This window comes from Coenobita brevimanus, chromosome 40 (assembly GCF_032717465.1).
Source record: "Coenobita brevimanus isolate Jiangsu-jjx chromosome 40, ASM3271746v2, whole genome shotgun sequence".
NCBI classification, from domain to species: Eukaryota; Metazoa; Arthropoda; class Malacostraca; order Decapoda; family Coenobitidae; genus Coenobita; species Coenobita brevimanus.
This window is the reverse complement of record NC_136993.1, coordinates 33,161,032-33,177,503: the sequence shown is the minus strand read 5'-3', so window position 1 is coordinate 33,177,503 and position 16,472 is coordinate 33,161,032. Positions and strand designations below refer to the sequence as shown.

At 43.7% G+C, this 16,472-nt stretch overlaps 1 protein-coding gene across 1 annotated transcript; it reads left to right on the top strand.

The window, feature by feature from the left end:
• The first annotated feature begins 1,890 nt into the window (after nucleotides 1–1,890).
• LOC145397031 (putative glutamate receptor) lies at nucleotides 1,891–16,471 on the top strand. Its single transcript, XM_080270249.1, has 7 exons — nucleotides 1,891–1,917; nucleotides 4,117–4,354; nucleotides 8,960–9,177; nucleotides 9,497–9,677; nucleotides 11,448–11,547; nucleotides 12,708–12,837; nucleotides 16,412–16,471. Exons 1-7 carry the CDS (start codon nucleotides 1,891–1,893, stop codon nucleotides 16,469–16,471), a joined length of 954 nt encoding a protein of 317 aa, XP_080126375.1.
• The last annotated feature ends 1 nt before the right edge of the window (nucleotide 16,472 follows it).

Sequence of the window (16,472 nt, the reverse complement as noted above, 5' to 3'; positions counted from 1 at the left end):
GTAGTTAAGGCAGCACTTTCCTTGCCGTCTCAGTCCATACTTCATGGCTGAGAGTGTTTTCATACACTTCATACTCATTCTCTTCCTGAGTTTGATTTCACAATGTTCATTTGGCTAAATACACGATCATCATCAGCATTTGCATGTGGTAATGCAAATACTGATAGAGCTGGGGCAGAAAGATCACTGTATGGATTTTCCCCAGTGGCCTCTTTGAAGTCTGTTGTTTCTGCCCAAAGTTGCATTGTGTCTGAAGCTTGTTTCCACACTGTGTAGTGTAATTTCTCCACTGAATGTCTATGGGGGTGAAAGTACTTTCGTCACCAAAAAACATCTTAGCCAAGTCCAGAATCCCTGGTTTTTATTGGTTGTTGACATTCACTTGCATTTATCGATGACATTGACCTCTAGACAGGAACGTTATCAGGCAAGCGATTATGCAGTTGCTTTACAAGTTCGGTAACAAAGTGGATATACCTTTTACAAATATCTGCCTTATCCGGAAATATGCAGTCCCTCATTCCACTCTCAGACTTATAACCTAAATAAGGGTGTGGATCCTGGAAACTTTCTCTTGAGTCACTTTTTTTTTTTTTTTTTTCCTGAGATGATGGTCTTAGAGTACAAGGAGTCAGTCACCTGAAGCAAATCGTTTAGTAATTTTGTTGAATCATTCACCCTTGCATCAAATTTTTTTTTACACACCATGGATGTACTCGTACTTTAAAAACACCACAAATATATAATTTTCCTGAAATGCCCACCATGACGAAACACCACGAGAGGGATGTCGCGACAACCACCGCAGGAGGAGACCAAGGAGAGGCGCCTAGTGCGTGTGTAAGGCCCAGGCAGGACGAGCCTATGTCCCTTACTACCTTGCGCCCCTCTTCCCCTCAATGGACCCGATATGAACTACACAGTGCTGCTGGGGCTGATATCTCAGTCCCAGACAGCATCTGAGAGACAGCCACTAGCACATTAGGGAAGAGACGGCCACTAGCCACTTCACAGCTGCATCCCCCTCTCTGCAGAAACCAGTGAAGGCCACTAGCCACACTAGGGGAGAGACGACCACCGCCCGCTCTCCTTCTGCATCTGTCTCTGGGAGCTGGACCTCGGTGACAGCAACAAGCCGCACCAGCAGGCAGGTGATGGTCACTAGCTGCACTTTATCTGCTGTCCCCTCCCCTCACAGGACCTCGGTGACAGCCACAAGCCGCACCTGTGAGTAAGTGATGGCCACTAGCTGCACCCAGCCCACAGTCCACTCGGGGAACGAGGCTCCAGTGATGGCCACTAGCCACATTGGAGGGCAGGTAATGGCCACTAGCCACACCTCGCCCAATAGGACCCTGGTGAAGGCCGCTAGCTGCACAAGTGGACAGGTGACGGCCACTAGCCGCACCTCGCCCTCAGTCCTACTAGGAAGTTGGGCCCCGGTGACAGCCACTAGCTGCACAGACAGGAGAGAGACAGCCACTAGCTGCTCTACCCCTGCTGCCCTCGGGATCTCGGCAATGGCCACTAGCCGTGCCAGGATTGGAACAAACACCACCTGTCCCCCTCCTGTGACTTCCCCTGTGGAGGACGTCCCTTGCTTGGCCCATCCCTCCTGCAGTCGAGTGGGACACCCCTCCTGTTCTTCCCACAGAGGCAGCCCCCAGGAGAAGCTATGCCTCGAGGAGGTCTGGCAAGGCCCCATCGTGACCCTGGGGATACAAGCAGTGCAGCTGGCGCCCAGGCAAGACAAACTGCTGCCAGACTTCCAAAGGAAAGGACGCCGCACACCACTCCTGACAGCGACCCGACCAGAGGGAGACCACATTCCCCGGACTCCCCGGGGTGCCACCAGAACCTGGGACATGACCTTCCCAGCCCCATGGGACGATGACCTCCTCCCCAGAGTGGGCGAAGGCAAGTGCGCCTACTCCCCCTATTAGGTCCTAGCCCCAGGGACCAAACTCCCACCGAGGCCCCACTAGAGAAGGGCCCCTCTCCACATTGCCCAGCAGCCCACTCTGGACGACACGGCCCCCAAGATTAGTCCCGTGACCTCTATGGGAAGGCACAACTGACGGAACCCCTGCCACACCTGGCCAACACCTATAGGCAGCACAAGACTTCAGCAGCCCTGTCAGGGTCCTCGTGTCCAGATAGTGACTTAGAACCTGTATAGCATATTGTGCCCAGATTGTATTCACATTGTATTCAGTGGTGTACGAATATAAGATAATACACGTGTAAGGTTGATTGACCAGAGTTTTTATGCCCTGTTCCTCTCGTAGTGTTTTCTAGTTCCTGTCTTGAAAGAGAACCCCGGCTCAGCAGCTAATGTTCTTAGGACAAGAAGTCGACCTAAAAACACCTAGCATGACATTTTCATATTACAAAGCATTGTTTAAAGCAGTTCAGCAGGATAAAACGCTATTTTTTCCATGCGAATTTAAATTGACTTTGGGACTCAATGCACTGGTTCAGAATTCTAACTACGGTATCTTCAGTCACGAACCATCATGTTTGAGGGGCACTCGACTGCAGAATAACGTTCCTCACGAAAGGCTAGCTGCAGCCTATGAGTGAGCATAGGACAATGGCGGTGTACCTCAACTAAATATTCTAACAGCAACAGGACAGGACGGTCACGGTGAGTGGTACAAGACGAGTGTGTCCAGGACACGAACGATCGGTACGGATGAGAGGTGCCCATTTTATTTATATTAACTTTCTTTCCTTAGCTGATGTTTCTAAATTATTTCAGTTCTGTTACCACCCCTATTCCTAGTTCATATTAATGATCTCTTATATGTCATCCACAACTCCATCCATTCATATGCAGATGATTCAACACTTCACAGTTCATTCACACTCAAACATCCATTTAGAAAGTTTAATATCTCTAAATCTCAAGTCAGTACAGCCATCTCCATAAATCAAAACTTATCTAAGATTAATGAATGGGCACAAAATAACCTTGTCTCATTTAATGCTAGTTAAACCAAATATATACAATTTACTAATAGACAGATATTGCCAGATTCCTAGATTACCTTCAATGCTACAATTATTCCCATCTCCAAAAGTATTGAAATTATCGGTGTTTCACTTAACAATGCCCTTAGCTGGACCTCTCATGTCAGATCACTTGCTAAAACCGTCTTGAGAAACTTGGATTACTGTACAGGATCCATAACTTCACTGGCGAGCAATTAGCTATAATTTTTTAAGTCATGTGCACTCTCAGCTTAAATATTGCTCACCCTAGTGGAATGGATGTGGAGAAGTTGCACTAAAACAGATAGACAATATTCAGAACAAAGCTGTTGGAATTATTAATAACCATGCTGTTACAAATAAACTACTTCCTCTGCAAGTAAGAATGAATGTTCCCTCCCTTGCATTATTTTACAGATACTTTTATGGCAAATGCTCAGACAAAGTTGCATCCATTGTGCCACCTCTCCATGCCTTTCTGTGTGCTACACGGGCATCTGGCAACGCTCATGACTAGAATGTCACACAACCATATTGCAGAACATCTGCCTGTCAGAATTTTTTAATTCCCTAATCTGCACCTCTCAGGAACTCACTTCCCCAGAGTTTTTTCCCCCAAAACTTCAACCTACATCTGTTCAAGTCCAACAGTTATAGATATCTTACGAAAGGAGAACACCAGTAATCTGGCGTATGGATTATTTTTTTTATTCATTTGTTTTTCCTTCCTCTGTCCTGTTATTTAAAAGAAAGAATATTGGTATGGTCAAAAATGCCAACAATGTCACCAAACAATAAAAAAAAAAAGCTAAAGTGTCGCCAAGAAGATGAACGGAAGAAAATGTACATGTGCGACGTTTTGAAATCACCAAACCTAGCAAAAAAATTACCAAGTTGGCTACACTGTAGTGATGCATCACGAGATAAAATTGAGTGTCTGGCATTCTTTGAAAACCAAACCAGACTCAGCTATCTTTCAACTCGGGCATGAAATCTTTATCAGCACATGTATGAGAGCCACAGCTTTGACTCAGGGATCACCACCTGTACACGTACCTCGAATTGGTGTGTTGGAGTTAAGTAATAATACAAGCTTTCTTTTACCATCACTGTATTTTTCAGGAAGTTGACTTTGGGCAGACATCGCTCCATGTCACAGCCCCCCGCACAGAGGTGATCGACTTTACTGCACCAGTGATAATAGTGTGCACCCGCATCATCATCCGCATTGGATCGCCTGAGGTGGATCCCTGGGGTTTCCTGCTGCCCTTCAGACCACTGGTGTGGGGTGGTATCCTGGTGGGGCTGGTCGGGGTGCTTGGGTCTATAGTGCTGATGACTTCTCTTAGTTTACCCGAAGGTGTGAAACGATCCAGATGGTTTACAAATGTTTCCAGCTGCCTGCGTGTCCTATTGCGTCAAGGTGAGAATTCATAATGTCGTGGTATTGAATACTTAAGTGAGATAGCTTCAAAACCCTCTGATGTGACATGATCTTGTTTCAAAACAGCTCTCAGCAACCATGGACCCTGCTCAAGTGTACACCATTCTCCATGTGCAATATAACCAGGCAAATGTGATCCACATGCACACAGTCATCTGTAACGCTCATTATTTGACATATGAGAGGGGTCTGCCACTACACACTTTCTGTGGGCCAGCCATTTGCATCCACACAGACGCAGCCATATTGTCCACATGACCCACTCATCGTCAGGTGTCCCCAGCAACATGCAAGCATCCTGTGTGTTCACCACTAACCAGAACAAAGAAGCCAGCCACAGTAAACATGCTTCATCTACAGTGGATGCACATGGACTGACTGTATGAAAACATCTGACATGGTCTGTATACTGTCCATGTGCTGTCCTTCCAGAAGGAGCTCCTGCAACTCATGTGGCTGTCACAAGGCTATTCTGAAGGTACCAAAGAGGGAAAATGAATCGGAACCCTCACCACTGGTAGTGTAGACTTCAGCTCCCCTGCGTGTCCTCTCCTTTCTACCACCTGACCACATACTAATGGCCTTACCCTACCTTCCGTGCTCCACATTCACCTTCCTGTCCACTCAACTTGTAATTACTCTTAATCATCCTCAGGCTGGGCGACTCAAAGTCTTTACTAATCCTTCGCCATCAAGGGGTTCATAAAATATGAATAATACCGTCTGATAACAGGAAGACGTTAACGAAGTGATTGAGTTAACAAAGTTTATGCAATTTTACTAATACAGATTCTCTATACCCATACACCAGACACAAAGTTGTCTGAATAGAATGCAATACCTTCTCACAGGCAGGTATTACACGTCTTTACTAGACGTGGGCGGTTGAGGGAGGTGGTGGTAAAACATAGAGGTTCTCGTTAGCGCCCTCCCATGCTCGCCCACGTCCAATGGAGCCATGTGTAGAGGTAACAGTGATGCAAAACACCCATCCGGATCCCTCGTCTCCAAACAAAAACTGTGTTGTCCTGTAAGGAATAATGTAGATCGCTACCCCCCCTGGGGGTAGGGTTTTTTTTTTCAAGAATACTTCCCCAGTATCCCTGCTTGTCGTACAAGGCGACTAAAAGGGTTGGCAAAGGGTTAGTGCCCCTCCCTGGAAAACAACTAACTAAAAAGACAAACAAGAAGCCTCGGACAAGGACTCACCAAAAGATGACGACCAAGGACCGGACAAAGGACATGGTAATCGGAACGTGGAATGTAAGAGGTGCGAATGATGAGGTGAAAGAGAAAGAGATTGTCCAGGTGCTTGAGGGTGCGAAAGTTGATGTATGTGGGGTAACTGAAGCTAAATCGAGAGGTGAGAGAATGGGAGTATGGATGGGGTATATGTGCAGGAGTAGGTGAAAATGAGAGGGCAAATGAAGGACTGTGTATAGCTGTGAGTAAAAGATGGAAGAAGAACATAAGAGAGTATGGATCAGTTGGGTCAAGGATTGTGTGGGAAAGCTTGAAAGTTAGAATACAAATGTAGGCGATTGTGTGCGTTAAGCGCCAACACAAGATCGTGCAAACAGAGTGAGAGAAAGTTCTGGACAAATGTGGAAGTGTGCATGGAAAAGTTTGGAAGGATTGAGAGAGTGTTCTTGATCGGTGATATGAATGGTAAAGTAGGGAATGTGAAGGTGGATGGAATACTTGGTGAGTGGGGTGTGCCTGCTGAGATAGATGAGAATGGCAGTGCGTTAGTGGACATTTGTGCTGGGAGGGGGTTGGTGATAGCCAATACCCTCTTCAGGCACAGAATGATTCACAGGTATACATGGCGAGTGATGAGAAGGGTGGGTGGTGAACTGAATGTAAGGAAGGCAATGATTGATTATGTGTGTGTGGATGAAAGGATGCAAAGATGTGTAATGGATGCAAAAGCTTATAGAGGCTGGGGGAGTGGACTTTCTGACCACTACTTGGTGGTGGCCAGAATCAAGATACAAGTAAGATAGAGTAATAGAAAAAGGGAAGGACGGGAAGAAGGAGTATTTGCAAGGAGAGTGGAAAGGTTACAAGAGGATGAGAAAAAAGGCAGAATATAAGAGAGAAGTGGAGGAACGATTGGGCAAATATGAATTGGAGCAGATGGGGGACGTGGAAGGTGTGTGCAGGATATTCACAGAAGAAATATGTGCAACATGTGATGTGGTGTGTGGGATGAAGAGAAGGCGGAGGGGGTGCAAGGAACAGTGTGGTGGAATTAAGAGGTGAGACAGGCTGTGGCACAAAAGAAGAAAGCATACAATGAATGGATGAGAAATAGGGGCATGGAAGATGTTGAGAGCCAGAAGAGAGAGTTATATGTAGAAAGAAAGAGGTAAAAAAATTAGTAAGAGAGAGTAAGAAGAGAGTGGATGATGAATTAGGAAGGAATTTGAGTGTACAGTGGAGGGACTGTAAGAAAATGTTCTTGAAAGAGATGAAGAGAGTAAGACAGGGTGGAAGTGAAGTTAGCAGGGGAGTGAAAGATAAAAATGGTAGATTACTAGTGGAGACGGGAGAAAAAGTGAGCAGATGGAGAGAACACTTTAAGGAATTGTTGAACATAGAGGATGGAAGTAATGCGAGTATAAGTGGCTGGGGAATGGCTGGGAGAAGAAGGGAAGTGAGAAGACAGGAAGAAATCAGTAGGATAGAAGTTGTGGAAGCAATGAAGAAAGTTAAGTTGGGGAAAGCCCCAGGAATTGATGGAGTGTGTGGTGAAACGTTGAAGCATGGGAGGGAGATAGTAATAGAATGGATGTGGAAGATGTGCAGATTGGCCTGAGAGGAAGGTAGAATTCCGGAGGATTGGAAGTCAGGTATAATTATTCCCTTGTACAAAGGAAAAAGGGAAAAAAGAAGTGTGTGGTAATCATAGGGGCATTTGTCTTCTTATTATAATAGGAAAAGTGCATGGTAGGATACTTATTTACAGAGTTAGGGAAATAACAGAGGAATTAGTTGGAGAAGAACAGGGAGGCTTTAGGAAGGGAAGAGGTTGTGTAGATCAGATATTCATTATTAGATCTTTGGTGGAAAAGTTTCTAGAGAAGGGAAAGAAGTTGTACGCAGCTTTCATGGATTTCGAGAAAGCATATGACAGGGTGGATAGACAAGGATTATGGAAAGTATTAAGAATATATTGAGTAGATGGGAAGTTGCTGAATGCTGTGATGAGTATGTACGATGGTGCTAAGGCTGCAGTGCGTGTGAATGGTGAACTGAGTGGATTTTTCTCTTTGAAGGTTAGGTTGAAACAGGGATGTGTCATGTCTCCATGGTTGTTCAATCTGTATATGGATGGGGTAATAAAAGAGGTACAAGGTAGGGTAGTGGATGTTGGAGTGTCCCTGGTGAGAGAGGGTAGTGTTTGGAAACTCCCTGTACTGTTGTTTGCAGATGATACCGTGTTGTTGAGTGAAGACGAAGGGGAGCTGTAAGGCTTGGTAAATGAGTTTGGGAGAGTGTGTAAGAAACGGAATCTAAAGGTGAATGTAGGGAAGAGTAAAGTGATGGTCTTTGTTAGAGGTGAAGTCAGTGAATGTACAGCGAGCTTGGACGGTGAGGAATTGGAAAATGTGAGTACGTTTAAGTACTTGGGTAGTGTGATGAGTAAGGATGGAGGTTTGAAGGGTGAAGTGCTTGAAAGGGTACATCAGGGAAGAAAGGTTGGTGGTTCCTTGAAAGCAGTGATAAAAAACAGGGAAGTGAGCATGGAAGTGAAAAAGTTACAACATGACAGATTGTGATCCCAACTCTACGAGACGTATGGAAGTGAAGCTTGGACGTTGTTGGGGGGGCACAAGTCAAGAGTGAGAGCAGAGGAAATGAGTTATTTAAGAGGAGCCTGTGGAGTCACATGGAGAGACAGGCTGGCAAATGAGGATATAAAGGAGCGTTGTGGTGTGGATGTGGATGTGATAGGAAGCGTTAGGAATACACTGAGATGGTTTGGCCATGTGGAGAGAGAGGATGGAGGGTGAAAGACTGACGAAGAGAGTGTATGTGAGTGAGGTGGAGGGGGGGAGAGGGAGGAGGAGGGGGAGGCCGAGGATGAGATGGAATGATGGGGTGGAGAGGTATATGAGAGAGGAGGGTGTGAGTCGGGAGCAGAGCAGTGAGATGGCGGAGGACAGGGCGACTTGGAGGCGATTTGTTTGTGATCACCCCGAGCGGGATTGAGGCGTCTGGCAATAGATAGATAGATAGATTCTATCAACTGAATCGGTCAGCTGGTATTAGGCATAAAATATTTCACAATATGAACAGGACTAGAACATGTAAAATGTTTATTTTCAGATTTGATCTTCATGCGAAATTGATGGTGGTGAGAAACAGGAGATGGAGAAGGTACAGCTGTTGTCTCTGTCTGTACTGATTAACTGAGTCTTAGGCAGATGTAGCTGAGTCTGCAGGATGTGGTGGTGTGAGTGTGCAGTGTTGGCCATGTTAGTGCTGATCCCAACCTACCCTAACTTAATCCAGATATGGTCAAGTCTACGGGTTGGTGGTGGTGGGAACGTGTGGTTTTGGGAGTGTGGATGCTGGCCATGTTGGTGTTGTTCCTAAGCTACACCGGCAACCTTATGTCCCTCCTGGCCATCAGATACATCCCCATGCCCATACAGTCACTGGAAGATATTGTTGCAAGTCCAGTCACTGTTTTTCTTCTAGAGGGCGGGGTCATCCTTGAGGCATTAGTTGTAAGTTATGTTATGCCACTGGGATATGTGCAGATAATAATAATAATAATAATAATAATAATAATAATAATAATAATTAATAATTTAGGTATATCCGTGAATTTGAAAACCTGGATGTAGGAGGTGGATTATTACCTTCGTGCCAATGATAAGAGTAGTAAAGGAATAAAAACCTTGGTGATCTGACACAGCCATAACAATTTTGCATTCAAGGGCTTCTCTAGGCTGAATAAAATCGTCAGATGGATTCAATAATAAACAAGAAAAGAATGTCATCGTACATCACCTGTCATTCAGATCACACAATATCCTCGCCTAGACAGCAGAGGACGGACCAATGAGAGACGTGGCAGACTTGCAATACAAAGGACGCCTGGAGCTTGTCTTGGCCCGGAACTTCACGATGAAGCTGGACTCCCACGTCAGACGCGGTGACCACATCTTGATCACCAACGACTTGATGTTGCGCAGGTTCATGGCTCAGGACTTTTCTCTCAAAGGTAACTTACTCCCGGCTCCTCTGATTCACTTAATTAAAACTGACGCTACTGAGTGGAATTAAAAGCAGACGTTCTCCTACTTTAGGGAGAGTTTAATGGCAGCAGGATTACCTTTGTCAGACTCTTATCATTCATTTTCAGGCGTATACAATCGTCTAGTGTCAGCTGCAATGTCATGTTAAAGACGTGACCATACGAGTGTAAAGGTTAATGGTAATTGTATTATATATTTTTGAGGGTAGGAAATGTTAGGGTGTCTTTACCTTTTACAAATGTTCTTCATCCCCTGTTGAAATAAAATAAACATTCTTGATGATGATGATGATGATAATTACACAAGTGATTTATTGATGATGATGATGATGATGATAGTGGAAAGAGCATGCCAAAATGCGTCAGGACTTTTACATGTATTTATTATTGGTAGGTGGTGGCGACCATCATCCACTAACTTGTAGTGCTATCTAATTCACATTTATCATTCTGCCTCTGTGTCAGCCCTCCTCTCTTCCTATTTCTCCTTTTCCTTCCCATCACTTTTTATAACTCTCCATAATATTGTGCCCCTCAACAATTTTGCAAAACCAGTCTCTCATCCAGTACTGCATTTCCGTTTACTTAAATTATTTGTAGCTACCACGTCCCTCTTTTTTGTATATATACTGTACTCACTTTCAACCCTCATATGGTCGAAATAAATATACCCCTTTTATTCTAGCCTGGCCAAAATTATCGGCTCTTCATCTTGATTACCGAGTTGTAACAAGTGATTAACACTAGAATATGATGCAAGTCATGAAGAAATTCTGTAGAACGGAAGTTAGAGATCCATACTTGTCCCATTTTGCCAATAAGCTGTGTGAAATAAGCTGCAAAATGAAAAAAAGATCTGGGTCAAGTTAATGTAAAATGCGTATGGTTGTCTGCTGTAGAAACCTGCTGCCGATTTCATTCAGAATGTCAAAGGAGCCTGGGGTGCGATACTGGACATTTACGATCGTTTCTCTACCGTAACATTAATTTATTTTCCCAGGAAGGACTAGATACACGGCAAGACTCTGAATGTTCCTTTCCGTGTCCTTCCTGCAGGAACAGTTAACACTCACGGCATTTTCTCCTCTCTTAAATAAGATATGCTATTTTGTAGGATTAATTTCAGAATTCAGTTGTTATTCCCGTTGGTTAAGGAAGCTCTTTAAGACTTCATTCTTCGCGATGTACTTTTGGATATGGCCTGTTAATAGTTATGTTATTTTTGCAGTTTGGCGATATTGGAAGGATTTATGTAACACAGAAGAAGAGAGTAATGTGTAACAAAAATAAATCTTTTGCGGAAACGTGTTAGGTAGCTTCCCCAACAGACGAGAATACGGGCCTTGGGCCTTCCATTCTGCACAATTCCTTCCTTGTCCTTCTTGCGGAAACAAATCTAAATTAGGACAGGGAGACGATCGTAAGTTCGTTTGAGTATACACTCCCTGAATATCAATGTTGTAACCATTACCTTTCACATGGTTCGGACAAGTCTAGGAAAACCTTCCAGCTAATTCCTGACGGCATTCTTTGGCGCAGAGTGAGTTTCAGGAGCCTGAGAGTGTTAAGAAAATACTGATAGTCAATTCGTAAGTGAAATATCTGAAGAATATTACATGAAAGCCTTGGTGAGAAGATAAAATTTATCAGCCACAAGAAGATGCATGAATAAATTTATTGCAATATTAGTTAGTATAATTCCTACACTAAAATTTAATCCATCTTTCAATACACGAGGCAAGTGCTACTTCTACTTGGCCAAAGCAAAGTTGCAGCCTTTGATGATGGCCATAGCAGGACCCAAGGGTAGTCCTTTGATCCCTTCCCTCAGTCGCAGGTGAGAATTGTGCTTCCATAATTACTAACTTTATTAAGCCTTTGTGTCGCTTAAGATTGATTCATTATATCTTTGTCTTCATTCATAAAGCTACCAAACAAGGGGTATTATCAGAATGGAATATGCAAGAAAATTTTTTTTGGATAAAACTCAGCTGCTATGGAATGTTGCTGTCAGTAAAATTAGTCGATAATCTTCATGTGAGTAAATCTGGATCCTACTCTTTTAGGTTTCTGGTGTTGGTTTATGAATACAAGTTACTCGTATTAACAAATATATCTCAGCTCTCTATGGTGTTTGTTATACTTGCTCATCGTTTAATATTAGTTTCATCAGCCCACTTGGCCGTATCATCTACATTTGATAAAACAATATGGCTAGTAATGATTAACAAAATTTATGTCTCAGCCGCTAGGGAGTGGATAGGGAAGACCGTAAATTTACATCTCGACCAGAAGTACGTTTACATTACTTTGCGTTTATATCGTTCATTCACTTGTTTTTATATTACTCAAACTGTCCAGATTAAATTCAGGCAGATTAACAACTGCGCCTCAATATCAGTAAACATTATTTTTGACTGGAAAACTTTCAACCATCTCGTGATCATCAAACTCACGTACGTGGTTAGTCCTTCCACCAGTGGTTACAGAATCACAGAGTTACCAGACTAACAGGCACCTGACTATTGCCGTAGCCACAGGATCATAGGACATGAAGCCAGTGGACGGCAGGACGAAGATGCCCTTCCCTACATCACACCATGTTTCTTTTGGGGGGCTAGCGATTGAGCTGAGGGATGACTGTCGGTGCCATCACCTAAAGGCATCCTCCTCCTGCACTGGACACACGTGGAAAGAAAAATAGAACTGGATAATGAAAGTCGAGCTCTATTCCTTCCTTCATTCATTGCCTCACTGGTTACACCCCTTCACCACGATGGAGTCTTTATTCTTACTTCCTAGGTACCACCAGATAATGTTCTTCGTTTTAGTAGAGGCTTTTAATTAAAGGGTTTGGTACATTCATCATTAACACTTTGGCAACAAGGTCTCCCTAAAATTGGATAAAATAGCCTTATGGGAGCAAGGACATTTTAAGTCAAACCAGACTTCCAATAAAAGCCTAAAAAACTTACTTGTTCCAGTAACGTTTTTCAGGATCACACGGATTATTGAAGCGGGCCTTCTTGATTACTGGACCAAGCTGCTCACACCAAACATCACCTCCTGTCTCAACCCACCCACCAAAGTTGCAGTTAGGTCTTCAATTGGCATCAACAACATATGGGTAAATACTTAGATCCAGTGTCATCTGTGGCAGTTATGAAGTGCAGAGTAGGAATCCAGATCTATACAATGTTTGCCATAAAGGCTGACTCAGGAATAACACCTAAGGAAATCTGGATGGTGGAACAATAAATAGAGATGGGTTCCTATTCTGTTGCTGGATTTCCCTAGACACTCGTATATCGGTAATATGTATATGTATGTTTTATAATACGTGCATCATGACAATAGGTATATAAGTGGAAGTGTGTCTACTGTATTATTAATTATTATTATTATTATTATTATAGAAGTTCAGAGGCGGAAGAGAGAGTTATATGTAGAAAGAAAGAGAGAGGTGAAAAGATTAGTTAGAGAGAGTAAGAAGAGAGTGGATGAGGAATTTGGAAGGAATTTGAGTGTAAAGTGGAGGGACTGTAAGAAAATGTTCTGGAGAGAGGTGAAAAGAGTAAGACAGGGTGGAAGTGAAGTTAGCAGGGTAGTGAAAGATAAAAATGGTAGATTACTAGTGGAGAAGGGAGAAGAAGTGAGTAGATGGAGAGAACACTTTAAGGAATTGTTGAACATAGAGGATGGAAGTAATGCGAGTATAAGTGGCTGGGGAATGGCTGGGAGAAGGAGGGAAGTGAGAAGACAGGAAGAAATCAGTAGGATAGAAGTTGTGGAAGCAATGAAGAAATTTAAATCGGGGAAAGTCCCAGGAATTGATGGAGTGTGTGGTGAAATGCTGAAGCATGGGGGAGAGATAGTAGTAGAATGGATGTGGAAGATGTGCAGATTGGCCTGGGAGGAAGGTACAGTCCCGGAGGACTGGAAGTCAGGTATAATTATTCCCTTGTACAAAGGAAAAGGGGAAAAAGAAGTGTGTGGTAATCATAGGGGCATTTGTCTTCTTAGTATAATAGGAAAAGTGTATGGTAGGATACTTATTGACAGAGTTAGAGAAAGAACAGAGAAATTAGATGGAGAAGTACAGGGAGGCTTTAGGAAGGGAAGAGGTTGTGTAGATCAGATATTCATTCTTAGATCTTTAGTGGAAAAGTTTCTAGAGAAGGGAAAAAAGTTGTATGCAGCTTTCATGGATTTGGAGAAAGCATATGACAGGATGGATAGACAAGGATTGTGGAAAGTGTTAAGAATATATGGAGTAGATGGGAAGTTGTTGAATGCTGTGAAGAGTATGTACGATGGTGCGAAGGCTACAGTGCGTGTGGATGGTGAACCAAGTGAATTTTTCTCTTTGAAAGTTGGGTTCAAACAGGGATGTGTCATGTCTCCATGGTTGTTCAATCTTTACATGGATGGGGTAATAAAAGAGGTACAAGGTAGGGTAGTGGATGTTGGAGTGGCCCTGGTGAGAGAGGATAGTGTTTGGAAACTCCTTGTACTGTTGTTTGCAGATGATACTGTGTTGTTCAGTGAAGACGAAGGGGAGCTGCAAGGCTTGGTGGATGAGTTTGGTAGAGTGTGTAAGAAACGGAATCTAAAGGTGAATGTAGGGAAGAGTAAAGTGATGGTCTTTGAGAGAGGAGAAGTCAGTGAATGTACAGCGAGGTTGGATGGTGAGGAATTGGAAAATGTGAGTACGTTTAAGTACTTGGGTAGTGTGATGAGTAAGGATGGAGGTTTGGAGGGTGAAGTGCGTGAAAGTGTACAGCAAGGAAGAAAGATTGCTGGTTCTTTGAAAGCAGTGAGAAGAAACAGGGAAGTGAGCATGGAAGTGAAAAAGTTACTACATGACAGTATTGTGATACCAACTCTAATGTATTGAAGTGAAGCTTGGACGTTGTTGGAAGGACACAAGTCAAGAGTGAGTGCAGTGGAAATGAGTTATTTAAGAGGAGCCTGTGGAGTCACATGGAGAGACAGGCTGACGAATGAGGATATAAAGAAGCGTTGTGGTGTGGATGTGGATGTGATAGGAAGCGTTATGAGGAACACACTGAGGTGGTTTGGCCATGTGGAGAGGATGGAGGGTGAAAGACTGACGAAGAGAGTGTATGTGACTGAGGTGGAGGGGGGAAGAGGGAGGGAGAGGCCGAGGATGAGATGAAGGGATGGGGTGGAGAGGTATATGAGAGAGGGGTGTGTGAGTTGGGAGCAGAGCAGTGAGATGGCGGAGGACAGGGCGACTTGGAGGCGATTTGTTTGTGGCCACCCCAAACGGGATTGAGGCGTCTGGCAATAGATAGATAGATTATTATTATTATTATTACTACTACTACTACTATTATTTATTATTATTATTATTATTATTATTATAATATTATTATCCATCCATCCATCCATCATCAAATCCTACGTTGCCCCATGAGGAGCGTAGGAGCCCGGGGGTTGGCAAGTTGGTGATGACATTTAAGATGAGAGTGACCAGTCTCACCTAGCCCTGAGTGGAATTACTTGAGCAATAAACCCCAACCATCCCTTGGATATAAACCTACATACGCTCATTCCGAATGGAGCGCCTTAAGTACCCACGAAACCTCCAAGAACCGTAATTTGGTTACATTGAAACCACCCAGCGAAGTAAATGGTTTCGTGGTGTACAGGAAACCATTTGGCTTGTCACTCAGTGTAGTCACCCATAGGCAGAAGGAAGAGGAAAGAATGAAGGAAAGAAAGACAGAAGAGAGAGTGTAAGGTAATCCATGGGCAGAAGGAAGAAGAAAGAATGAAGGAAAGAAAGACAGAAGAGGAAGGAAGAAAGAGAGGAAAGGGTAGACACTCAAAGCAGCACTACATCGAGTGAGTGGATGGTGAGCGCCCCCACCTATCACGTTATGATTATTGTTATTATTATTATTATTATTATTAATAGTAGTAGTAGTTGTAGTACTAACAGCAGTAGTATTATAGTATTATGTGGTAGGTGGGGGCACTCACCATCCACTCATTTGATGTAATGCTGCTCTCGGCTGTCTGCCCTTTCCTCTCCTCCATCCTTCTTTCCTTCCATCCTCTTCTGTCTTTCATTCTTTCCTCGTCCTTCTGCCTATGGGTGACTTTACACTCCCTCTTCTGTCTTTCTTTCCTTTATTCTTTCCTCTTCCTTCTGCCTGTGGGTGACTCTACAGTACACTGAGTGACAAGCCAAATGGTTTCCTGTACACCAGGAAATCATTTACTATGCTGGGTGGTAACCATATGACCAAATTTTTGCGCGTGGTGAGTTAGTGGGTAATTACAGCGCTCCAACCGGACTGAGCCGGTGCAGGTTTATATCCAAGGGATGGTTGGGGTTTATTGTTCACGTAATGCCACTCAGGGATGAATGAGGCTGGTCACTCTCATCTTAAATAGCGCGACCATAAGTGTGCTCAAACAAGTGCTGGCAACATGTAAGAAACACAGTAAGAAACACGCTGCAAACATGTTGGGAATAGCAGCGTCCAGATCATGTTAGCACATCATGATGATGTCTCAGTTGCCTGCTATGAACACACTTATCCCATCATCTGTGCTGTCAGTGTTCGAAGCTGCACTGAAACATGTTTACATACAGTACATCTGTCCAAATACTGCTGTATACATGTACCTGAACATGTTGCCATCTGTATTGCCAACATATGTTCGAGGTTACGTGTGGACACGCCCTCAGGACCAACTTGCTTTGCCGCAAGCTCCTGCTCTCCTGAT